Raw genomic sequence first — 21,320 nt, 5'->3', positions numbered from 1 at the left:
CCAAACAGTTTCATAAGCTTTTGCAGATAACAGGTGAGGCAGACTACAGTCTGATGAAACTAAAAGATGAGTCGAAAGAATAGTAAATATGGCAGGCGACCAGCTTGGCTTAATGGTGAAATCCTAGCGGATCTTAAACATAAAAAAGAAGCTTACAAGAAGTGGAAGGTTGGACATATGACCAGGGAAGAGTATAAAAATATTGCTCGGGCATGTAGGAATGATATCAGGAGGGCCAAATCGCACCTGGAGCTGCAGCTAGCAAGAGATGTCAAGAGTAGCAAGAAGGGTTTCTTCAGGTATGTTGGCAACAAGAAGAAAGCCAAGGGAAGTGTGGGCCCCTTACTGAATGAGGGAGGCAACCTAGTGACAGAGGATGTGGAAAAAGCTAATGTACTCAATGCTTTTTTTGCCTCTGTTTTCACTAACAAGGTCAGCTCCCAGACTGCTGCGCTGGGCATCACAAAATGGGGAAGAGATGGCCTCTGTGGAGATAGAGGTGGTTAGGGACTATTTAGAAAAGCTGGACGTGCACAAGTCCATGGGGCCGGACGACTTGCATCCGAGAGTGCTGAAGGAATTGGCGGCTGTGATTGCAGAGCCATTGGCCATTATCTTTGAAAACTCGTGGCGAACCGGGGAAGTCCCGGATGACTGGAAAAAGGCTAATGTAGTGCCAATCTTTAAAAAAGGGAAGAAGGAGGATCCTGGGAACTACAGGCCAGTCAGCCTCACCTCAGTCCCTGGAAAAATCATGGAGCAGGTCCTCAAAGAATCAATCCTGATGCACTTGCATGAGAGGAAAGTGATCAGGAACAGCCAGCATGGATTCACCAAGGGAAGGTCATGCCTGACGAATCTAATCGCCTTTTATGATGAGATTACTGGTTCTGTGGATGAAGGGAAAGCAGTGGATGTATTGTTTCTTGACTTTAGCAAAGCTTTTGACACGGTCTCCCACAGTATTCTTGTCAGCAAGTTAAGGAAGTATGGGCTGGATGAATGCACTACAAGGTGGGTAGAAAGCTGGGTAGATTGTCGGGCTCAACGGGTAGTGATCAATGGCTCCATGTCTAGTTGGCAGCCGGTATCAAGTGGAGTGCCCCAAGGGTTGGTCCTGGGGCCGGTTTTGTTCAATATCTTCATAAATGATCTGGAGGATGGTGTGGATTGCACTCTCAGCAAATTTGCGGATGATACTAAACTGGGAGGAGTGGTAGATACGCTGGAGGGGAGAGATAGGATACAGAAGGACCTAGACAAATTGGAGGATTGGGCCAAAAGAAATCTGATGAGGTTCAATAAGGATAAGTGCAGGGTCCTGCACTTAGGATGGAAGAATCCAATGCACCGCTACAGACTAGGGACCGAATGGCTAGGCAGCAGTTCTGCGGAAAAGGACCTAGGGGTGACAGTGGACGAGAAGCTGGATATGAGTCAGCAGTGTGCCCTTGTTGCCAAGAAGGCCAATGGCATTTTGGGATGTATAAGTAGGGGCATAGCGAGCAGATCGAGGGACGTGATCGTTCCCCTCTATTCGACATTGGTGAGGCCTCATCTGGAGTACTGTGTCCAGTTTTGGGCCCCACACTTCAAGAAGGATGTGGATAAATTGGAGAGAGTCCAGCGAAGGGCAACAAAAATGATTAGGGGTCTGGAACACATGAGATATGAGGAGAGGCTGAGGGAGCTGGGATTGTTTAGCCTGCAGAAGAGAAGAATGAGGGGGGATTTGATAGCTGCTTTCAACTACCTGAAAGGGGGTTCCAAAGAGGATGGCTCTAGACTGTTCTCAATGGTAGCAGATGACAGAACGAGGAGTAATGGTCTCAAGTTGCAGTGGGGGAGGTTTAGATTGGATATTAGGAAAAACTTTTTCACTAAGAGGGTGGTGAAACACTGGAATGCGTTACCTAGGGAGGTGGTAGAATCTCCTTCCTTAGAGGTTTTTAAGGTCAGGCTTGACAAAGCCCTGGCTGGGATGATTTAACTGGGAATTGGTCCTGCTTCGAGCAGGGGGTTGGACTAGATGACCTTCAGGGGTCCCTTCCAACCCTGATATTCTATGATTCTATAAAAGCCCTTCAGCTGCCAGGAAGTGAACCAAAGAGATGTTCCAGACATCAGAACCGGTGGACTTTTGCCCTCTGTTGCTTTCTACCCATGTAACGTCAACATTATCCAGAGAGCAAACTCCAAGTAATGAAGTCTAGGTCTCTCCTCCTCTGTCTCACTAAATGCCACTTGGAGCAAGTGCCTTTTAATTTGACAGTAAAATCAATGAGTGAAATATTACAGAGTTGAATGAGATGGTGTGCAGAATTCATTAGGAGAGTTGTTGCCTTCCACTGGACAGCAAGTCTTTCCCCGTCCACCCTTCTTCCCCTTATCAACAACATATCCACCTACTGACATTTGCACCTTCTCTAACTCTCTCACCTATTTGCTTTTAAACTTTAACCCTTTTATAACACTTTAAAGTCTCACTGGCTCAGAGTGGTGGAATAGAATTCTGCTCTCCTGTGAGCTGTTTGGATCATATTTTTCATCTGTTTGTCTCAATTAAAGCAAGACCTGTGCTAGTGGAATAATTAGAGAGAGAGAGAGAGAGCTTGAAGGAGCTGATTTTCATAGCACTTGGTTCTTTTCTTACTCAGTCAACATTAGCTCCTCTTTGCTGTGGTGTTCCTCAAGATGAAAGGAACCGTTAAGCACTAAGCAAATAAACAGGAAAGAATGAGAAATGCCAGTGATAAGATGGAGGTTAGGTAACCAGCCTAAAAATCTCTAGAGCCATCAGCAAACATTTATTTGCAAAAGTCTGAAGATTTTTTCCCTTCTTCTAAAGAATAATTTGATTCTTTGTCAGGAAATATTAACCACTTCATCGTCATTTTATAGGTGTGCGCCTTACCTGGAGTGACCAGCTGAGAGATCACAATAAATAGTAATAAATATTTAATAGCAACAAATAGTACGTATAGTGCCTTTCATCCCAGGATCTCCAGGTGCTTTACAATTCAAGGTAAGTATTGGTATCACCTTGCCTGCCTTGACTCGACAAGTCCTTACATTGTGCAAGGTCATTGCTTGTCAGTGCAAGTGTGAGCTGAGATGGTAGGTGGTGGCATTTAGAGTTAAGTGCTAGACACGGTCCTCTTATTGAGAGAAATATGTCTCAACCCCCTTGCCCTATTACTTTCTTTTTCTCAAGAGTGCAGGATAAAAAGACTATCTGAGTTTGGATGAAAAATGGTCATGTCAGGACTCAAGTATGATCCTCAGCCTGCAAGTTAGGCATGCATCCTTCTGCAGCAGACGAGTTAACTTGCAGCACGTCTCATTAGTGCAGGATCCGGTTCCTCATCCTGCTCATCACCTATTCTCTTGTGCTAATAAGCTCAACACTTCTGTAGCTAGCCTCTGCAGGATCAAGCCCTTTTACAGATGGAGATACTGAAGCACCATAAGGATGTGACTTAGATTACACAACAAGTCAGTAGCAGAATGAGGAATAGAACCCACATTTCCTTACTCTAATCTCTATGGCATTCTGCTTCCTTTTTTTTTTTTTTTCCTTTGTGTAACCTCTGCTTTGTTCCATCAAGCAGAAGTATGCCCTATACCATGGAATAGAGATACAAGACAGAAGAATGTTGTCTGGTTGAGCCTGTAGTGCAGCAAACCCACTTCATGATGTGCAAATGGGAGCAACTGTGTTCAACTGTTAGCAATGGACAAACGTTTACCGCTTTAAAATGACTAGCTAATTTAGACAATATTCGGCGAGTTCTTGGAGTCGTCCTTAATGCCAGATCATAAAAAGATCAATTTCTCTTGTTATCACTAAATGCAGAGGAAAGCCATTGATAGGCTAGGGTGAAACTTTCTATTTCAAGTTCTGTCCCATATGGACTGTGGCCCTGTGATGGGATATATCTACCCCGCACTGGGCCAGAGGGGGCTAACCCCATGCTGTGGGATGAGGAAGCCATGCTCCTTACCCCCTGCTGTGCATGCTCTATCTGAGACCACGGTATAAGAGGGAGCAGCTCAGCTCAGTCTGGGCTGGTAGCCGACGAGAACAGGCTCCTGTTTGGAGAGAGCCTGATCTCCCAGATGCTGATGCCAGCCAGGTTGGAATGCCGACAGGACCCCAGCCGAGGCCAATGGACATGAAGCAGCAGGTGCCAAGGAAACTCCCACGTTGGAAGAAGGAGTAGGAAGCAATGTGGGGAATGGGACAGAAGTGACGGGTAACCAAGATTGAGCAACAAAATATCAGTTTCCTAGGAACCTGGTGAAGGGTGGGCCCGGGTTTTCTTACCCTCTCTGACCCAGCGCAAGCACCGCCGATGGTCGGGGCAGTGAATTGGGCTGTCGAAGGCCACAACATAGGCTGTGGCTTCTAGGCTTTACTGTCCTGAGATCTGGGACAGCCCTAATGACTCTGGCCATTGGGCCATACTGCCCCGGGAAGACAGGCGATTACATAGACTTTGGCCACTAGGCCTTACTGTCCTGAAGCCCAGGCCTACCTTAGAGACTTGGTCCATGGGGCCATACTGCCCTAAGGGGTATACCTACCTTGCAACAGGCCCCCAGTTCCTTAAATGGTTAACTGCTCTTTACACCAGCGCAAAAGTAGCTTTGCAAGTTAATGGAGTTAAATCTCCCCTTTTTGAATTACACAGAGGACTAGACAAGGATTTCCATTGTCCCCTTTACAATTTTGCACTGGCTATGTAGCCTTTTGCACAGAGGATAAGGAACAATGGATCCATCACAGGCATAAAACTTGCAGGAACACATCAGAAAATAACATTAGATGCAGTTGATGTAATATTATTTTTATCTAAACCAAATGTTTCCTTAAAATTATTTTCTAAAGAAATCCAGGACCTTGGAAAAGCATTTGGATTTAAAGTAAATTATGCCAAATCTGAAATGTTAGCTATAAATTTGCCAGACTCTGAAAAGTCACTTCCCCAGAAAACATTTGGGTACAAATGGGTGAAAAAATTCTACAAGATACCTGGGAATTCAAATCTCAAACAACCTAAAAGAGCTCTATGGTTTAAATGTCAATTCGTTACTTTGGCAAATGAAAAAAATATCTGAAGTGCTGGGGGAAGTATGCAATTTCCTGGTTGAGAAGAATAGCCATGGTCAAAATGAATATTCTGCCAAGCACATCTTCCTTGTTTCAAAATCTTTCTGTGATTATCCCAGATAAAACCCTCGCAGGAATACAGAGGGTGTTGTTTGAATTTATATAAAATAAGAAAAGACCAGGAATGAGAGCTGACACTTTGAACAGAGGCATTAAATAGTTTGTACTAGCTGTTCCAAATATTCTAAGGTGTGCTCAAAGCAGTAGTGGATTGGGGGTGCTCTGACCTTACCAAATACTAGGTCTTTATTGAACAAGAAAATTGCAGGATTTCAAAATATCAGTGGGCTACCATGCATTAATAAAAAATCACACCTGCCAGAAATTTACACACATCCTTTAGCAGAGGCTACTCTGTGGGTTTGGGATAGACTAAAGGAAAAATCAGTGCTTTTCCCTCTCTAATGACACCCATTGCAAATAATCCAGATCTTAATCCAAATTGCAAACCAGAGAGTTTCAAAATGAGCCATGGAATACGCACAGTTGGCCAGCTATTCAATAAAGAAACTTTTCTAACTTATCTAGAGATCAGAACTAACTTTAACTGGCATACTCTCCCTTGGTACCAGTACTTTCAAGTCAGGCATTATCTTTCTGAACTTTCTAGAAAACCTATTTTATAAGAAATATAACTTTAATAGAAGCGATTGCGTCTGGTCAATTAGGAAACAGAAAAAATTATAACTAATTGATATCAATCTTTACAGACAGCCTACCTAACAAAAAAGTGTCCATATATGACATGCTGGGAATAGGATGTGGCTAGACAAATTACCCCAGAGGAATGGGGTTTGAGCTGGAAAAGAGGATCAGCACAATAAAAGAACATTTCTTTCAGATATAGTTTCAATGGTATCTCACACCAGTCAGGTTAAAAAACAGAGAGACTGAATGGGGATAAATGTTGGAGAAATTGCGGTGAAAGAGAAGATGTTATGCATATCAGGTGGGTATGTCCAGACATTAGACTGTATTGGGATGCAGTCCAGAAATTGTTGGATATTTATTATCAAATGATCCTTTGGTAACCCTTCAGGGGTTGAAATGGTCACACAAAAGGAAAGAATTAATCTCTCGTCTCCTAGTAGCTAGCTGCTCAGCTATTGATAGCTTCTCATTGGGAAAACAAATAGCCCAACCATTGAGTAATGATTCAGAAAAAATGGGAGGGTTTTGGTTATGGAAACATTCACACACCAATTACATACCCCGGAAGATAGATAGAGGACAGATAAATATTCTAGACATGTGGTTACCTTTTATTCAGTATTCGGACAAAGTACATTAACCTGCAAAAAAAACAAAAACAAACCCAGCACACTGATCCAATTGTTTGGATATGAACATTTGATAGATGTACCAGGTCTGTTCAATATATGTATATAGAGATTTCACTCAGTTTAATAAAATAATTGGAAATGACATAGGTATAATGATGCTCACTCTGTAATGTGGTAGTACCCTATTAAAAAAAGACAGATCTGATTACTATATTCCTGTATTATGTCTCTTTAAACAAAAGCTAACTGATGTAGTGATTGTTTTGTTTCTGATATTTACATGGCAAGGATCTGTAAATTTGTTAAAACTTCCTAAATAAATAGTTTAAAACAAAAAGAAAAGGAGTACTTGTGGCACCCTAGAGACTAACCAATTTATTTGAGCATAAGCTTTCGTGAGCTACAGCTCACTTCATCGGATGCATACTGTGGAAACTGCAGAAGACATTATATACACAGAGACCATGAAACAATACATTGTTTCATGGTCTCTGTGTATATAATGTCTTCTGCAGTTTCCACAGTATGCATCCGATGAAGTGAGCTGTAGCTCACGAAAGCTTATGCTCAAATAAATTGGTTAGTCTCTAAGGTGCCACAAGTACTCCTTTTCTTTTTGCGAATACAGACTAACACGGCTGTTACTCTGAAACCTAGTTTAAAACAGTTGCTAGCTGATACCCCTAGTGCATAAATCATTCTTAGCAATAATGATAGAGCCCCCTAACTTGTCTTGAAGCCTGAAGTTAACAGTATGAGTAGAATCTTCATATAAACAGACCAATCATCAGTATAATAAGCATTAGACATATATTATTTTCATGCAGCAATTTATGTCCGTCGAAGAGAGGAATAATTCTACATTCTTGTCTTGTGACTATCTCTCAGTCTGATTAACACACCTAGCCAATGGGACTTTCCTTACACTACACAGATCTTGTTTATTTTTTTAACATAACTAAGTCCCAACAGGGAAAGAAATGTTGGTCCAGTTAGACTTCTAATGCCACTTGCACTAATTTGACAACCTTTTTTGTTATCAAGTGTGTGACTGCAGCTCTTCTGTACCAAGCATGGGCCTGTTTTTCTCTGTTCGGAGAGCTGAGGACAACAGTCCTTTTCATTTTGCTTGTCACATTCTCTTTCTGCGTCTGTCCTTCTACTGTCTTCTGGGACAACTCCTGATGGAGCAAAAAGAATCTCTTGTGGATGTACCTGCGTTAAACCACACTTCTAAACATTTCTGTTGTATCTAGTCTTGTTTGGGCGATTTGTAGGAAGCTTGACAGTTTTTACTTCAGAAGGAAAACATGCCTTTAATATCTTGCCCTTATTTTGATAGCAGCTTCCCTTTTCTTCCCCTTTCTGTGGCATATAAAATGAAAGGATGTGAAAAACCTCCACTATCAGTTACTAGGTAACTAATATGTTCTCTCTCTCTCTGTCCAGCTTAGTTCATTTCAGTGTTTTGTTAAATATAAATACTAGTTTACTGTTCTAAGCATCTGGAGTCATTTTACAAACATTGTTGAATTAAACCCAACAAATGCCCTTTATGAAGTAAGGATTGCTATCCCCATTTTACAAAAGGGGAAACTCAGACTCGGGACCAGACACTGATCTCTGTTTCACCAGTTGAATTCAATGGCATTAACTCCAGGTTTACACCGGTGTTGCTGAAATCAGCATCTGGCCAGTTGAGGAAGGTCAGGTGCTGTGCCTAAAGTCATATAGTAAATCTGTGGCAGGACAGAAAACAGAACTCTGATGTCCTGATTCCCACTCCTCTGTGTTATAGGAAAGTGGAGAGAGGGGAAAAAAACCTCCTCAGCCACCAATTCATCCAGCAAAGGGAGAGTTGGTCAATGCGACAGTTAGCAAAAGAGTGCTACTGGGGCTCTCTGAATGCTTCTTGGCTGCTGAGATCATCACACATGGATTGTAATATAGAGAGGCAGCATGACCTAAAGAATAGAACACTGGATTGGTACTCAGATCTGCATCCTATTCCTGGCTCTGCCACTGGCCTGCTCACTGACCTTAGGCAAATCATGTCAACTCTGTGCCTCAGTTCCCCCATATTTTCCCCAGTTTTGGGCCCCCTGCTCCAGTTTTGGGCTCCTCGACTACAGAAAGCATGTGGACAAATTGGAGAGAGTCCGGTGGAGGGCAACGAAAATGATAAGGGGGCTGGGGCACATGACTTATGAGAAGAGGCTGAGGGAACTGGGCTTATTTAGTCTGCAGAAGAGAAGAGCGAGGGGGGATTTGATAGCAACCTGCAACTACCTGAAGGGAAGTTCCAAAGAGGATGGAGCTCGGCTGTTCTCAGTGGTGGCAGATGACAGAACAAGGAGTAATGGTCTCAAGTTGCAGTGTGGGAGGTCTAGGTTAGATATTAGGAAAAACTATTTCACTAGGAGGGTGGTGAAGCACTGGAATGCGTTACCTAGGGAGGTGGTGGAATGTCCATCCTTAGAGGTTTTTAAGGCCCGGCTTGACAAAGCCCTGGCTGGGATGATTTAGTTGGGGTTAGTCCTGCTTTGAGCAGGGAGTTGGACTAGATGACCTCCTGAGGTTTCTTCCAGCCCTAATCGTCTATGATATGTAAAATGGGAATAAAGATACTGCCCTCCTCTATAAAGAGCTTTGAAATCTATTTATAAAAAGTGCAGTATAAGTATTGGTTATACATGGAAACCCACTGCTCAGTTCTCCATTACCAAAATGTATGTTGCAGACAGGATCTGTGCTACCCACTTGGTGTAACTCAGAACTTTAGGCTCTGAATAATAAAATTGATAAAACTGTGAAAGACATAGTGACAGTACATGAAAAATTACTTTAATTCCTCCACGACAATTTCATCATCTTTCGGGGTGGAGGAAATCTTTATTCAATAATCATGAATTCCTGCATGGCACAAATGAGGCTAATAATACTTTAGCTGCCTATATCCCAGAATCAGGACCCCATGGGATTCACAAACCCCCCACTCAGCTGCCACCAAATCCTGTAGTTGCCTAAACTGGCTCAGGGACTAATTTTTTATAGTAAAAGTTCCGTAGGCACTTGTGTTTCTGCCTCTGTGCATGTGCACTGCAGCCCCATGCCAAGTATCCAGATACCTAAGCCCCAGAGAAATGTACAAACCAGAGGAAGATAGGCTTTCCACCTCACTTGTGGGGCTCAATCCGGTAAGCATGCTCAGAGTTTGCCTACTGGATTGCGTCCCATATGTGAACTTGTATGAAGCACTGGGAGGGTAGTGGGCCACCTCCCTCATAACTTTTAGTCCAGTGGTTAGGGTACTCACCTGGGAGACACCAGGTTTAAGACCCCCCACCTCCACCCCCGGTTGTGGGGGAGATGGGATTTGGAACTGGGATCTACCACTTCTCAGGTGAGTGCCCTAACCACTGGGCTATTGGATAGTATGATGTGAGCCCCTTCTCTCCTGTTGAAGCTGTTCCACAGTGAATAAAAAATTTAGTCATTGGAGTAGTGGGGATTGGATCTTGGTCTTCTACCTTGCAGGTGAGTGCTCTAACCACAAGGCTATAGAGGCATTCTTATGCTTGCCATCTGTCTGTCTCTCTCTCTCAGGCTCGATGGAGTGGAGCAGAGTTGGAGAAGCCAGGGCAGTCAAACATCTCACAAGGGTTACAAGTCTGAATGACAGGGAGATGGTAAAGCTGTCAGCAGTGATGGGGAAGGGGGGGAGGATTATGAAAGTTTGGGAGGGGCGGTAATGGAACTATTGAAGCTCATATTGGTGCAAAAAATAACCCCACCTGACTGTAACATAGTAGATTCATTCAGTGCTGACTATGATTGCATAACTTAGTGGTGGCTAATTCAGAGAGGCCCAGGCATTGGGAAATATCTACTTCTTTCCCTTTTCACTACCTTTATCCTTTTATTCTCCATTCCTTTCTCCCAAATGTAGGGGGGATAACATCTCTGCAATATTTCCAGCTCCTACCCAGCTTGAACTCGAAGTCCAATTTCCTCCCTCACCCACTCTCTCAGCACAAACACAGACATTCATATTGCTATGCAGGGGAGTCACCTATGGTGCAAAGACTCATTCTGTACAGAGTTTTGTGGCCGGGGGGGGTGTCTAAACCACAGCAGTGGAGGTAGTTGGCAGAAGCAGCAGCCTAGAGTTCTATTCTAGCAAGCGGTAATAATCTCCCTAGTACAGAAATCCTGATGATGTAGTTTTAGAGCTGGGGAAGTACATTTTGATTACCATTCATTATGGAAATCTGTACCAAATGCAGGTGAGGACATTTTAGGTGACATCCCACTTCCCATAGGGCAGTAGGGATCAGGTGGTGACATGCTACAAGTGTCTGATGACCATGTTTACTCTCACTTTTGGTGACTGGCCTGGTGCCATGGGAATCATAGAGGAGGCAGGAGTGGCAGCCTTGCTAAAGCGCTCCGACCCTAGGAGGGTACCTTGCTCTTGCGACTGCAGTAAAGGAGGTGGAAGCAGTTAAAGCTGCTAGGACAAAAAAGATTCAAACGTCCACTAGGGAAAATTTAGAAAATATTAATAAAACTTATTTTATTATTCCAGTCCACCTAGAGGCCTCACATGAGCTATGGGGCCCGTCGCACTGAGGCAGTATAAACATGCAGTAAGATACAGTCCCTGTTCCAAAGAGTTTATAATCTAAATAGATGCGACAGGCAGACTGGGAGATAGGAAGTATTATTAGCCCCAGTTTCACTGTTGGGGATCTGAGACATGGGGAGAATAAGTTACATGCCCGTGGTCACACAAGAAGGCTGTAGGAGAGCTAGGAATTTAGCCCAGCTTTCCTGAGTTCTAGTCTAGCATCTTAGCCATTAAAAATCCATGAAGTGAAAACAGAATTTAAGACGCTGAGTTGTCAGGCTCAGAAATGTCCATTTCCCGTGGTTAGTTCTCTTTCTAGCTACAACTGAGATTATGCATGGTGAGAAGAATCTTTCATTGTGTGAGCTGTCAGAATGCTGCATTGTGAAAAATACAGTAGATGGGCAGCTGTCTTCTGAAGGAAGACTCTTCCCTCAGCCAGGTAGAATGCAACCTGGTTCAGGACGATCGAGCTCTAGTTCTGCCTGCTTGATAAATTTTCACTCTGGACATACCAGAATCACAGCCTTGTTTTCTGTTGTCTGGCTGTTAGTGATGATGTATGAATAAGTAAAGAAGACAGCTTAATTTTCATAAGCTAACTTGTGCCTGGAGTAACAAAGAGTGAGAGGAGTGCACTTAATCATAACTGCAGGGCCAGAGCAGAAAGTAATGACAAAGCTTTTGCTGTTAGTCATGGTGTTTTATTATAACAACTCCTTAAGAAGGAGAGACCGACAGCGCAGCATACTGAGCAATTCAAATGCGTCATGGTAGCCACTGTATTCTCATCTGAAACAATAGCTCTATTTGTTTGCCTTTTAAAAAGGACTCCATGCTTGGTGGCACAGCAGATTAGTGCATTAGTCTTTCACCTCACAAGATCTGGGATCAAATGCCAACATGGTCAGAGGTGAAATGAGTCTGGAGAAGTACCTGGTAGAGGTGTGTCCACTTCACAAATGCACACCGGCATTTGGCACTGCAGTCTCTGCTCTGGAGAAGACCAAGGCTTTGTTAATAGGGGCTACCAGCGATCTTGATTAAGAAACATTGGCAGAACTATGTGTATATGCAAAAAGAAAAGGAGTACTTGTGGCACCTTAGAGACTAACCAATTTATTTGAACATAAGCTTTTGTGAGCTACAACTCACTTCATCGGATGCGTACTGTGGAAAATACAGAAGATGTTCTTATACATACAAACCATGAAAAAATGGGTGTTTACCACTACAAAAGGTTCTCTCTCCCCCCACCCCACTCTCCTGCTGGTAATAGCTTATCTAAAGTGATCACTCTCCTTACAATGTGTATGATGATCAAGTTGGGCCATTTCCAGCACAAATCCAGGTTTTCTCCCCACCCCCCCACAAAAAGTTACTAGCACAACTGTTACTCTGAAACCTATGTGTATATGGTGGGGATCACTGGTAGGAGTGATGCAGATCAGGACTGAGATGTAGTCACAGAGCTGTGGGAGGAGTGAGTTTTTCACAGCATCTGCCCATGCTATGCATTGCTCTAGCCGTCACATTTGTAAGTGCTAAATTCCGTGTTTAAAGTAATTAAATAAAACTGTGTTAAAGGCTAGTGAGAAGACAGATTAGATAGAGCTGGTTGTTTGTTTTTTTTTTGATGCAACAGTTTTCTGTCAGAAAATGCAGTTTTGTTGAAATACATATTTTGTGGGAACATGTTGATTTTTTACGAAATTTTTGGTGGAAAATTTTCAAAATGATTCAAAATTGAAAGGAAGTATTTCATTTGGTTCCAACTTTTATCTTTTTTTTACTTTAACTTTATTTTAAATTTGAATATTGTATATTTAATATTCTAAAGTTTCAACATTATTGAAACAAAATGGCTTAACATAAACAAAATGAAACATTTCCATAGATTATTTTGATGTTTCCAGATCAAAATATTTAAGAATTTCTGGCTTGCAAAATATTTTAAAATTTTGACTTTTTTGTCCCGATTTTGGATGAAAACAAATTTTTAAATGTCAGAATGTCCCGAGGGATGGAAGTTCTGTTTTCTAATTAGCTCTAACATTAGATCATATCCTACAGAAAGGAATAATTTGGAACAGACAGTGGCAGTATCCATGTCTAGAGCAAATGGAAATGCACTAGTAAAGAATATAAGTGATCACTCACAACTTACTGCAAACTTGGAAGAGAAGTCATTGCATCAGTTTAACAAAGACAGTATGTGCTAATTTCTGCTTTATGTCCTGTCAAACCCCCATGGGTGCTCCTGGGGATGGAATTTGGACCAGTGTTGTCAAGAAAAGGAAGTGACTGGGGGAGGAGTGGGAGTAAGGATACAAATAAAAGAATAGGAGTACTTGTGGCACCTTAGAGACTAACTCCTTTTCTTTTTGCGAATACAGACTAACACGGCTGTTACTCTGAAATAAAAGAATACAACCAAATATTTTATTATTTTAAGTAGCAAGTCAAACATATTAAATATTTAGGGATACTCATCCCCAATTAGAGGGAAAATTGGGTCAAAATTAATCTAGAGTTTATTTTAACCCAGGTAGTGAGAGATTTAGGCAGACTGAGAATCCTTACCGTTAACCTTTGGGGCAAAAATCAATATCAAATTAAATGTGTTTCCCTGAATACTGTATATCTGAAGTTGTCTCCCAGTTATTATTCCTCAGTTTTATCTTAGGAAAATTAAAGGAATTTTTAAAATATTTATCTGGGGAGTGGGTGGGAGGCCAAGACTGGCTTTGTGTAGATTGCAACTCCCAGCCACATCTGGGCTTCCATTTCCCCAACTGGCAGCATTATCATACAGTTCTTATCTTTAGCCAGGCAGCTCTGTCTCTCCACAACATAATGGAGCAGATCCCTCCCTGGCTGCTGGTGGAATGAGAGTTGATCCATTCCCTCCGCTGGCAGGAAGACTGGTTTCAGCCTATTACTGTTTTGATCGTAAAATGTCCCCTCCAGTGTAGGCTACCAGACAAACAAGGGCCAGGTTTGCTAGAAATTTTTAATTCTATCCCTGGTCACACATTGATGCTGTACTTTGGTGTGGCCCATTTTTGAAAATTGATGAGAAATCATTAATGTGGAAAGAGCGGGTGAATAAGGGAGTAATTTAGGTCTCCTAGTTGATCTCAGAGAATCAGTTTCTGCTATTCCAAACATTCCAATAACTATACAACCTACCTGGTCCAGCGGCATGGCATGACCTGCAGCTTAATCACCTCTTGGAGGGCATAGTTGGTCCGGATAGGCTGGGAGCACCAAAGACTCCAGATTTGCTGTTTGGTAGGAGAGGGCTCTACAGCTAGCTGTAGCCTGTTATGACTTTCTGTCCCCAAAGACCCTCCCTAATGTAGATTGCCTGTGCCAAGCCTGGAACAAAGTTGTATGTATATCTCTGACCCCTAGCCAATGGGGAAATGCCTTGCAAAACATTTAACTTTCTACTATTGATCTACGAGTAAGGCTGATCCAGCAGAAAATTATATTTTGTTCACACTGGTCCCCACATAAGATAACACTGCATGAGCCTTTCCAAAACAGACTGCTCCTGGAGATGTTGGTCTCCTGGAGCCACACTGGCTCACATGTGTTGGGGCTGTCCCAGGATCATACAATCCTTTTGGCTAGAAGTAGGCAGGAGGATTAATATGATAATGGATACCACCTTAAAAATTACTTCCCAGAACTGTGTTTTGGGATATATCCTGTCATCTTGAAAACACTCCAACCCACTGAGAACTTAGTTCTCTAAAGCAGTGCTTATAGCTAAATGACTCATATTGCTTAGGTGGAATAGCAGAATTGCCTCCAGGGATAGATGTTTGGCACAGCAACTTGGCTTATCTGGCAGCTAAAGAGCAGATAATGTTTAGGGGAAGAGGAACTTCAGACACAGGAAAAGATTTGATTTAACTTTTTAGAAAATTTTAATTCCTAGCAGCTGGAAACCAACCTGTTGCTCTTCTTTTCCCTCTCTGGATCCCTTCCTGTTCATTTAGTCTTTTTTTCATGTTCTCCCCTTATTTTGAGTGGAAAATTAAATAAATAAATAAATTAAATAAATGGATACAACCAAAGATTATTTTCTAAGCCTTCCCCTCTCTCTTTGTCTGGGCACAAACTAGCTGAGGGATAAGAATATCTTTCAAAATAGAGAGTTGGGATCAGTAGGTGGGAGAGCAAATCCATTAACCAGCAACAAGGTTTGTGCATTACCTATTATAAATCAGTTTGAACACTGAACCCTGTGACTTGTGTTTGGTAATGCATAGGGATAAAATAATGAAAGCAGACTGATGTTCCATGGAGAGGAATTTAAATATCTGTTTATTTCAAATGGGATTCTAGCATTTCTTTTTATGTGAGAAGTACAATCCTGAGCAGCATCTGCTAACTGCTGAGTTGTGAAATGCACTTTTAGAATATGGGCAGGGTCACTCAGTTCTTATCACCTGTGACATTCAGTTCCAGTTGGGCTGTCCCTGAATTTTCTTCTCTGGTTTTCTCATCCTTTACTAATAGTTTTCTCTTTTGATTTACTCTACTCTGTCTCTAATGGAGTGGTGTTTATAAGGAACAGTTAGCCTTCCAGCCCTGAATCAACAGGTGTTAGCCATGTAGTCCTCCAGATGGATTTTTTTTCTTTTGAAAGGAGACAGTGCTTGTCTTTTCACTCAACCTCTAAACCATACACATCTGCTTTTTGACCTCCTCCTCTGACTTGCCATGCCCTCCTCACAGAACTATTATTATTAACTTTCAGTAGCATCCTTGATGTACTGCCTTTGAAGAAGAAATGGTCCTTGCCAGAAATTGCTCACATTCTAAAAAGATGAACAAACAGGAATGGAAAAAGAAAGACCACACAAGTTGTCATAAATATAAAGGGAAGGGTAACCACCTTTCTGTATACAGTGCTACAAAATCCCTCCTGGCCAGAGGCAAAGTCTTTTTACCTGTAAAGGGTTAAGAAGCTCAGTTAACCTGGCTGGCACCTGACCCAAAATGACCAATGAGGGGACAAGATACTTTCAAATCTGGAGGGGGGGAAGGCTTGTGTCTGTCTGCGGGATACCTTTGCCGGGAACAGATCAAGGATGCAAGCCCTCCAACTCCTGTAAAGTTAGTAAGAAATCCTAGCTAGAAAATGTGTTAGGTTCTCTCTCTTTTGGCTTGTGAAATTCGCTGTGCTGGAGGAAATGTGTCTTTTTGCAACTTAAGGTTTTGCCTAGAGGGATTCTCTATGTTTTGAATCTGGCTGCCTGTAAGATTATCTTCCATTCTGATCTTACAGAGTTGTTCTCTTATCTTTTTTTGTTCTTCTAATAAAGTTGTGTTTAAGAATCTAATTGGGTTTTTTGGGTCTTAAAAATCCAAGGCTGGTTTCTGCTCATCTTGCTTATTCTCAAGCCTCCCCAAGAAAGGGGGTGTAAGGGCTTGGGGGGGGATATTTTGGGGAAATAGGAACTCCAAGTGGTCCTTTCCCTGTTCTTTGTCTAAATCACTTGGTGGTGGCAGCATATTGTTCAAGGAAAAAGGTGAAATTTGTGCCTTGGGAAAGTTTAACCTAAGCTGGTAAAAATAAGCTTAGGGGGTCTTTCATGCGGGACCCCTCATCTGTACCCTAGAGTTTCAGAGTGGGGAGGGAACCCTGACACAAGTAGATTGGTCAAGGTGATGACAAACCATGTCATGATTAATACAATGTTCCCATAATATACATTTTTGTTTTGTTATATAATATAATATTATTATTAATTTTATTATTCCAAGCCACCCCTTATAAGATGGTCTGGAAAAAAACCTCACATGCACTACTCTAGATATCAGTGTTTTATAGATTATGAGGCCAGAAGGGACCATTGTGATCACCTAATCTGAACGGGCTTCATCCCATGTGTTTATGAATTTTAATGAATCATGCTGCTCACCATTTCTTCCCTCAAAACAGTGTCTTCATCTGGCTCTAACACCTTTTGGTGATGCTGATTTGGTCCCATACTAGCTATGTCATGTTTGACCAATCTCTGGGTACTAGTGTATTGTAACTGGCAACATGACAGTTTTGCTAGGGTAGTTGGGACTTGAGGTTTGAAACCATGTTCTCACCTTTCAGAGCATGGTGTTTATATAGTATCTAGAAAAGGTGGTAATATAGTTTCCAGTCTCAGTCATTCAGCTGTTGTCCACCACAATCTCCCTGAGGGGGCCTATCCACTGAGGGTATGTCTGCATTGCAGCTGGGAGGTGTGATTCCCAGTGTGGGCAGCAGACTCGTGCTAGCTTGAGCTATTCCATTGAAAATAGCAGTCTGGACATTGTGGCGCAGGTGGCAGCTCAAGCTAGCCACCTGAGCCCAGACCCAAGGGGTCAGGCAGGCTAGGAGTCAGGTGGCTATCCCAAGCCACCACCTGTGCCCCAGTATCCACACTGCTCTTTATTAGCTGAGCTAGTGCTGTGAGTTGCATCTCCCAGCTATAGTGCAGACATACCCTGAAACATTGTCACCCTTTTCTTTTCCTGGTTACAATTAAATTTCCCCCTCCTTCCAAAAGAGCTGTTAGTCACTTTTCTTACTCCCATTTTATACAGCATTTCTCAGGGCACATTAATGATCCATGTACACCCTGTTGGTGTGCACTAAAAGTTCCCTAGTGAAGTCCACTTTCACACAGTACTGTTTCAAATGGTACTATGTTAAAGTGCACTAGAGTACTTTAAGTGCGCACCAGCAGGGTCTGTGCAGACCAGTGAATTCTCGGCACATTAGTGTGCTTTAGAAATCACACCCCCGGAGTGTGCATTACCCCATCGTGGAGACAAGCCCTCAGTTAAATCTGTGCAACTTTCTCTTTTAGCTAAAACCTTCAAAACCATCATTTGCTAGAGCAAAAGGAATTTCCTCTGTTGCTCTGCCAGAGAAAATGCTGAAATTAAAGGGGAAAAAATGGCAAGAGGAAATAATTTTCTATATCAGACCCATTTTCCAATTAAATTATCATCAAAGTATAAACAGACCATCATATTAGAGTATCCTGGTACTAATCCTGTCTCTCATAGGAAGGATTCTCCAGCACGGTATGCCAAAATCAGGCAGCATTTAGATTTGCCTGGTTGATATATAATTTTGTCAGTGTGACAAAGATTTCCATAGTGTTTAGCTACTCAGACTAGCCAGGAGAGAAAGGAGAGAAATGAGCCATGATGAGCTTGCACTACTAGGATGTTCCTGTTTTTAGTTAGGTGATTACCCATCTTCATAACATGTGAAAGAAGGGAGCATCAGAACTGCTGGGCTCTGTTTCCACTGCCTGCCCTACTCCAGGTTTTGTATTTGATTCCCATAAACTAATTGTCTTTTGTTTAATGATCTGTTTGCATGTTGCTTGTTTTCAGGCCAGCAGGTTCTTGGCTTAGTGGAGAACCAGAGTGACTGGTATCTGGGCAACCTTTGGAAGAATCATCGTCCCTGGCCAGCTCTTGGGAGGGGTTACAACACAGGTAGGCCCTAAGATGTTTCTGTGAGTTATTGCTATTATTTATTTTGTATTACTGCAGCTCTTAGGAGCCCTAGTCATGAACCATTATTCCATTGTGCTAGGTGCTGTACAAACAGAGGTCAAAAAGATGGTCCCTGTATCACAGAGCTTCCAATCTAAGTATAAGACAAGAGACAACAGATGGATAAAGACAAATCAATGAGGGGTTGGGGTTAGCATAGACTTTGTGTTGAACGTAGGGGGTGTCAGATACAGCCATTCACCCTTTCCTTCCCATTATGCTGCAAGAATTTGCATCAGAAACTGATGCTTTATGGTTCATTTCGTAGCTGCAATTATGGTGTTGCCCTATATGTTACACTGAGGAACATGTTTCAGAGTAGCAGCTGTGTTAGTCTGTATCCGCAAAAAGAAAAGTGAGCTGTAGCTCACGAAAGCTAATGCTCAAATGAATTTGTTAGTCTAAGGTGCCACAAGTCCTCCTGTTCTTTTTACTGAGGAATATGTTAATGTTACAACTGCAGGTGCCTGTGCAGTTCCTGGGGAGGTTACGTGACCTATTTTGGGAGGGGCAGAGCTCTTGAATGGGATGACACCCCATCATTCCATCGCCACTACACACAGCACTCTTGACAATGTGCCCCAGATGCATGTCTGGGCCCAGCATGAGGAAAGGAATTGGAGCAAAGGCTCATTTCCAGTCACTGGAGGTAAATGGCACCACAAAATTTCAGAGTGAGAAAAATGTAATTCCTTCAGAACAGCAATAGGCCCATAATTGTCCTAGTAAAATGCAAACCTCTGATCGTCAATTTCTGCTTGCTCTGAGGGGAGAAAATTCACTATATCACAGAGTTTATTATAACAGGAGAGACAAGTTTTCCCACTGATTTGTGTTTGAAATGTGAGGAAAACATACCAGGTGTATAAAGAACGCACACATGCATCTAAATCACTTCTATTTCAGATTTTATGTGCTAGGGTGGTGAATTATGTTCCTTCTGCATTTGTAATAAAAGGCCAGAACAGCTGGTGAAGGCTCCATTTAAAAAAAGATGTGTCCATTTAAATAACTCTACATCAAACAATTCTTCATTGTAACTGGGCTTTGCTTCACAAAAATACATTGGGCTGTATTAAATTGAGTCCCCTTTTTAAAAAAGGGTTCCATAGGTTTGCACTGCGCTGAAGCAGTTCAGTCATTCATATCCTACGCTGCTGTGTACGATCAACCAGAAATCATGACGGTATTGGGGAACTTCAGCCTCCACAAAGCATCTCGTTTATGTCTGTATTTATTCTAATGAGAATGTGCACCTAACCTATACAAGATTGAACAGACTTCTGGGTAAGGCTTCATCTACACGATGAGCTAGGGATGTGATTTCCAGTTCCTTACACATAAATATCGAGCTACTGCAAGTGTAAGTAGCAGCTTAGCCCTGATAGTACGGCCAGCAGCAGTAGCACAGATTAGCCATGCCAAGCGCAAACCTGCCTGAACCCTGTAGGTATGTAGTCGGCACGGCTTAGCTGGGCCGCCGCCCAGACTGCCCTGCCTACACTCCTATTTATACTCGTTAGTTCAGATGAGCTCGCGTGAGTCTGTGTACGTGAGCTGAGATTCACACTCTTACCTCACAGTGTAGGCATAGCCTAAGGATGTAAGATTTTTCTTGGATATCATTTACTAAGTTGTTGGAAGGGAGTTCGTGGTTCTGAATTCCCCAGAGTTGAGGAGCAAACAGTAGGACTAACACCCATCCTAAACTACCTGACAGAATGCCGATTTTCACAGGTGTGTCCCACGGCCTACCATTACCTTGCAGAATGTAAAAAAAAAAAAAAAAAATTTCCTTTTCAATGCCACATCGCCATGCAACACTTTTTGTTCCTCTGAAAGGTGGCTATCATTCATATAACCATCCTCTCTCTCCTCATTTTTGTATGTATTTTCCATTTGAGCTTTGAGGCACAAGTGGACATAGAAGGCCTTGATCGTCACTGAGTTACTTCAGTTTGACATTGTCTGGACTCCATTTCACCAGGATAAAACTAGAGTAGCACAGCAATGACTCACACCCAGGATCTTAAAATTGATTTGATCAGCTCCTGTTACTTGGAGAGCTGTGTAACTTTATTCTATTTCGGCACAAGGTGCCAATCCAAACAGATTGTAAAAGTACCAAAGAAACTTTAGTACATTACTAAATTCTGTCTTGGTTGAAGCTAAAATAATTGAATGTGTATAGTACTTTGCATGCGTTACATAGGGTAATTCTTGACAGAACTATACACATACATTGTTACACGTCCGTGCATAATCTTTCCCATAGATTTTAGTCTGCTCAGAGACCCATTTTTCAGTCATTCCTGACAGATCCATTAAAACTCAGCCCTTTACAGCTCATGAGAGTTTAAAAAAAAAAGGAGAGAAAACCAAAAGGTGGAGAGTGAAAGGAAGATTACATAGGAGATTACAATAAATGGAAAGACCTTTTTCAAGCACATGCAACAAGAGGTCATTAAGTGAGACATTGCAATCTCGGAGATAGCGAAGATGGATTATTGACAGAATTAGCATAAATGGCTGTAAAAAATGTAAAAATTAAATCCATTGTTTGCCTCAATATTCGTAGAAGAGACCAGAGGCATAAATCTCCGCAGAGGAAGAAGAAATACTGAAGGAAATCAGAGCCTTATCTGTTATGTGATAAGTAAAT

General features: G+C 42.1%; 1 protein-coding gene across 6 annotated transcripts in view; it reads left to right on the top strand.

Moving 5' to 3' along the window:
- LARGE1 (LARGE xylosyl- and glucuronyltransferase 1) overlaps positions 1-21,320 on the top strand; it is a 374,291-nt gene that overhangs the window by 250,282 nt on the left and 102,689 nt on the right. For all 6 annotated transcript variants that reach the window (XM_075123486.1, XM_075123481.1, XM_048832612.2 and 3 more), the window contains exon 7: positions 18,494-18,598. In XM_075123486.1, the coding sequence (XP_074979587.1) occupies positions 18,494-18,598 (105 nt within the window). The remainder of the gene's footprint in view (positions 1-18,493; positions 18,599-21,320) is intronic.

The sequence above is a fragment of the Caretta caretta genome, chromosome 1, assembly GCF_965140235.1.
Source record: "Caretta caretta isolate rCarCar2 chromosome 1, rCarCar1.hap1, whole genome shotgun sequence".
NCBI lineage: Eukaryota > Metazoa > Chordata > Testudines > Cheloniidae > Caretta > Caretta caretta.
The sequence above is the reverse complement of the archived record's forward strand: the minus strand, read 5'-3'. Positions and strand labels throughout refer to the sequence as shown.